Below are 4726 nucleotides of genomic sequence, written 5' to 3' on the forward strand. Positions count from 1 at the left end.
ATTCCAAATGAAACAGGTGCTAACACAAGTTTAAGCCGACAAATTCGGCACCTGCTGTCAAACAAACAGAAATATTAACCTCGAGCTCCGTTTCAAATTTCCCGATGACAAAATTTGGCCAACTGTTTCACGGACCACCCTGAAGGTTGGTAACAGCCTTAAACCCTCATCTAGGCGGGATGAGTGGAAGGTCAAAAGCACGTAAAAGACACATTTGGGACAATTTTTATTAAACTTTGTACAAAATTTTAACGTCATAGTCCCTCCGCCACTATTTCGTTGGCACCTCGTCGTTAATGGTCGCGCCGGAGTCTGTGGCTGGGAGGCTGTTACAGAGTTAGCTGTGGAAAATGAAGATCTGAAAGGGAAGTCAGGATGATAGTTTTGCATTTTGTGGGCATTTAGTGGTTCTGGTGGGAGGAAGAAGCACTGAAGCAGCTGGGCAAACTGGTGTAGCGCGGTGGGCTGTCGAGTTCAGTCGGAGATCCGACACTGTTGCCGGATGAATCATCCGTGGAAGGATCCTGAAAACGCACCCACACAGGAATATTCTATATTTATGTTCAGTTGAGTGAGGCTGTTTCTGCGTAGCTAAATTCCCATTATGATGTCTCGTGTTTGGGGGTCAGAGGTCAGTATTGTGATAGTAAGTAGATTTATTCTTGTCTTGTGGTTCTGTCTCAGGTCGCTGTAGGGTGAAAAACATCTGAGTTTGTTGGCTGATCTTCTACAATAACGCTAATTAATGAGACGTGAAAATCAAGCACACTGGCACCCTTAAAGTGGACCGGACTGCTCATTAGGCTGAGTGTTTGGAGCTCGGCTGGACCCTGGAGAACTAGCTACACCTCTGTGGCAGACATAAACAGAAAAGAGCTGCTATTTGGGTAGCGCGTGTTAGCATGTACTGCGTCTCTGTGCTTCCTGGTGTTCATGATACCTTTTCCTGCAGGATGTAAAGGGACGTGACAGCATTTATCCCGTTATGCTGAGTCGTCTTTGGAGACACGTCATCTGTGAATTATGTCAATATTATTCTATTAAAGCCTCAGATTTAATTGGATGATTTGTGTCACGACATCGCATACCTGCGTGATTCATCCTGGAGTGGCGAGAGCGCTCGTAAAACCTGGAGAGAGACGTTCTGGTCGGGTGTTCTGGCCTAACAATGAGAACATGCTATCAGCGCTGCTAAAATGTCAACCAATTAACACTCTGGCGCAATAAAATCTATAATTAAACCCGCCCTATTACGGTTTGAGGCTGAGCGTTTCTTACTTTTTGGACGGCGTCCAGCAGGCGCACACTGTCACCAAGGTGACGAGGAGGAAAATGCCTCCAGTGGAGAGGATGATGTAGATGGAACTTCTTCCTGAGAGAACATGGAAGGTAGAGTGAATGAAGTGGAAGGCTGGAGACAGCATTCAGGGTTGTCCCTGCTGGCCTCCGCGTGGCCCCACTCACTGTAGACAGTCAGTCTGATGGGCATGCTCGTCATGTTGTTCACTGGATTCTCCACCGTGCAGCTGTAGATATCTTCATCCGCCATCAGCACCCGCGTGATGGTCAGGAGCTTCCGGTCAGGCGACAGCAGGAACCTGCTCTCGTTGGTCAGAGGCTTTCCTCCTTTGAACCATCTGTATGTGGTCCTGGTTCCATTCTCGTGAGAACAGTTGAGGACGATGTTCTCGCTGAGCTCCAGCACCGATGAAGACTCCATGTCGATGTAGGGCCTGGATATGGATTCTGTAGGGAATTAAGAGCAGTTTCAGTGCCTGAATGTTGAGCTGGTGCCCTCACTGGAAGGTTCCTACCATCCACGGTGAGCGTGATGCTTCCCTCTCCTGTAAAGCTGTCATCCGTGATGGAGATCTCCACGTCATACGTCCCATCGTCTGAGAGCCGCAGGTTGTGCAGAAGCAGAGTCCCGTTCTCAAACACCAGGATACGGTCGCGGTACTCAGGCCTCAGGGTCCCGATGATGTCGGTGCCGATCGACTGGACGACGGTCACGGACTTCTCCCTCCTGAGCTGCCACCTGATGACCGGCAGGTCCGGGCTGAAGCTGCTGTAGCAGACAGACAGGAGGGCCTCCCCTCCCACCCTCCCTCTGATCAGATCTTTGGGAATTGTCATATTTACTGCCAACACCACACCTGCAGAGAGACACACACAGGTTAGATCCCTGCACTGCCAGAGGTGCTGGAAGAGAGGTCTCACTGCAATTCCAGGAGGAGATTCTAAATTGACTCCCACTCAGCAACCTCCTCCGGCTACTCTGACAGAACCCCGAGGTTCTGTTAGGAACCCTGAGGAACTATTACCCCTCCTGCATGTTTTGAGCCTGCCTCAGGGTCTCCTTCCTCTTGTGAACACAGCTGCTCGTTTCCAGACAGATCTGCGGCGAATGACGCAGCGCTGACGTCCAGCGCTCTGTACTCGAACCAGTTTGCATGGCAGACGCATATTACCATGGTAACAGCTGTCAGGTCTTAGGATGGGGAAGCAACAAAAGCGATGATTGTTTGCGCAAGTTTGTTTCTTGGCATTTCATGAACAGTCACTGGGTACGTTCCAGATGCTAGGCTAACTCTGCAGAAATGGAGCAGCTCAGTGACTCTGCAGCTCAGGACAAGAAGCTTAAATTGAACCTTTGAAAGCACCACGTCTGCTACGGACCGAGGCCCAAATTAGCAACTGGTCTGACAGAAAGCAGAGGCAAAAAAAAATGATGTTACGTAAGTGAAATTCAGCTGCATTTGCGAGATAATGGCTGAATATTTAAGACAACACTGCAGCGATCACAAAACCGTGTCGTTTGGTCAAGACGTCCCTCTGAGCGTGCGAGTAAAAGTTAAAAACAGTTAAATCCGGAAGTTTTCTCTCTTGAAATTAAAGCTGCACTCGCTGGGACATACCTGAGTGGATGGACCCGAAGCACACCAGCAATAAAAGAGCTTTTGCTTGTGAAGGAGCCTCCGTCGCTGCCTTCATCTTGGGTCTGAAGCTCTGTTTTTGTCCGGCCTGGTTCGTGACCCAGGGCGGGACAGAGCGCACAGGCAGGTCATTCAGCCTCAGCTGCCACTGAGCACAAAAGACGGCTGGAAACAGGACAAAAGTGAGTGTGTGTGTGTGTGTGTGTGTGTGTGTGTGTGTGTGTGAAGTGTGTGTTTGCGTATTCAGTTAACTGTTTATTTGCTGATTATATGACTGAATCAATCTCATCCAGGCAGGTAATCGAGATGGAAGGAGCAGAGTGTGTTAAACAGACAACAAGAACAGGCGATAAAGTGGAATCACGAGCCGTGGCGTGAAAACACACTAATGAGATTCCCTGAAATAAAATGAACTAACGCGGGTGTTCACGGGTCCCGTTGAAGGTTTCTTCCTGTTTAAAGGGAGTTTTCCCTGTCATCGTTGCTTGCTAGGGGGTCAGACGCTGGGTTTCTGGGTCAACGAGACACAGGTGAAACACAACGGACAGGTGAGGGTGGCGCACATGTGAAGACGGAGACTGGGAGTGACAGGAGCCAGAATCAAAGCCCGTCTGTCTGGAGGATCCAGGCCCACAGATGCTCAGTTCTGGCCAATTCTGCTGCTCCCTGACAGAGCTGATGGTGTAGTATCGGACCAGGGACAGATGGCTGTAGGTTCAGGTGGTCCACATCAACGGGATTCAGCACTTCTTTATCTTCTTTCATCCTCTTTCTTTCTGCCTCTTTCACTCTCTCTTCATCTGCCCTGTTGTTTTCATCATCGCACACTTTTCAAGGACAATCTAAAGAGCCTGCCATCAGGAGCCTCAGCACAAGTTTACTTTGAAATCCATCACGTCTCTTCCTGTGGGTTCAGCACTGGGACGATTAGAGTGGAAGTGATGGGTGTGCTGGTGCTCGGGCAAAGGAACGCCGTCATCATGTCGGCTTTAATACCTGAGGAGGCAGGAATCCACGTCAGACACACAAATAATCCCTCCGTCTCATCCCTCTAACTGCTGAGATTATGTCTGACAACATAGGGGGCAAAAGGGCACACACACACACACACACACACACACACACACACACACACACACACACACACATGCACGCAGCTCTGGGATCAGTATGGCCTAATCACAGCCTGCAGACATGCGCTCAAAGATTCAAGACAGAGAAAAATCAGTCGAGAATCGATTCAGGCTGTTTTTTAAAAGTCTTTTAGCTGATAATTCCTCACACAAACAAAAAAATATGCCTGAAATGTGGACGAACGAAAAACCCTACAGACTACCCTGAAACTGGGGTCCACGTGGTGCGAATACCAGATCCCCGCCTCGGCTGGGTTACTTTTGGAGCCCGATTGTCTTTCAGGTCGCGTCTCAGTTGTTTTTTCATTCATTTTTATCCACCAGTAGTCAAGTTAGCAATTTATAGATAGGTGCTAACCCTCAATGCTAGCATTAAGACTTTATCTTCGGCATTTTAATTTAGAGGCACCTTCTTCCAACTGTTTCAGAAGAATGTAGATCACAAAATAACTGCGTAACAGTTAACACTTATAAGCTAACTGTGAAAACATTGTCTATCCTTTAAATTCTAGCTTTGCCTTGTTTTTGCACAGGCTCTTTATTTTTTATTCACCGGCTGTAATGTGTTCAGCAAACATTTGGCAGGCGCGAACAAACAAGCTGCTAGCAAATGTCGTGGAAAGTTGGGAATGAGTGAAACCAGTCTGAACCTGCTAT

At 48.4% G+C, this 4726-nt stretch overlaps 1 protein-coding gene across 2 annotated transcripts; it reads right to left on the reverse strand.

Moving 5' to 3' along the window:
• Positions 1-213: 213 nt before the first annotated feature.
• LOC130537920 (hepatic and glial cell adhesion molecule-like) lies at positions 214-3091 on the reverse strand. 2 transcript variants are annotated; one of them, XM_057055052.1, is made up of 7 exons: positions 2919-3090; positions 1815-2156; positions 1465-1746; positions 1279-1372; positions 1089-1162; positions 941-1014; positions 214-524 (listed from the first exon to the last, which is right to left on the reverse strand). In XM_057055052.1, exons 1-7 carry the CDS (start codon positions 2992-2994, stop codon positions 402-404), a joined length of 1065 nt encoding a protein of 354 aa, XP_056911032.1. In that variant the 5' UTR covers positions 2995-3090; the 3' UTR covers positions 214-401. The 2 variants fall into 2 exon arrangements, with proteins under 2 accessions (XP_056911032.1, XP_056911033.1); XM_057055053.1 differs by lacking the exon at positions 941-1014 and having other exon boundaries at positions 2919-3091.
• Between the last annotated feature and the right edge of the window lie 1635 nt (positions 3092-4726).

This window comes from Takifugu flavidus, chromosome 14 (assembly GCF_003711565.1).
Source record: "Takifugu flavidus isolate HTHZ2018 chromosome 14, ASM371156v2, whole genome shotgun sequence".
NCBI classification, from domain to species: domain Eukaryota; kingdom Metazoa; phylum Chordata; class Actinopteri; order Tetraodontiformes; family Tetraodontidae; genus Takifugu; species Takifugu flavidus.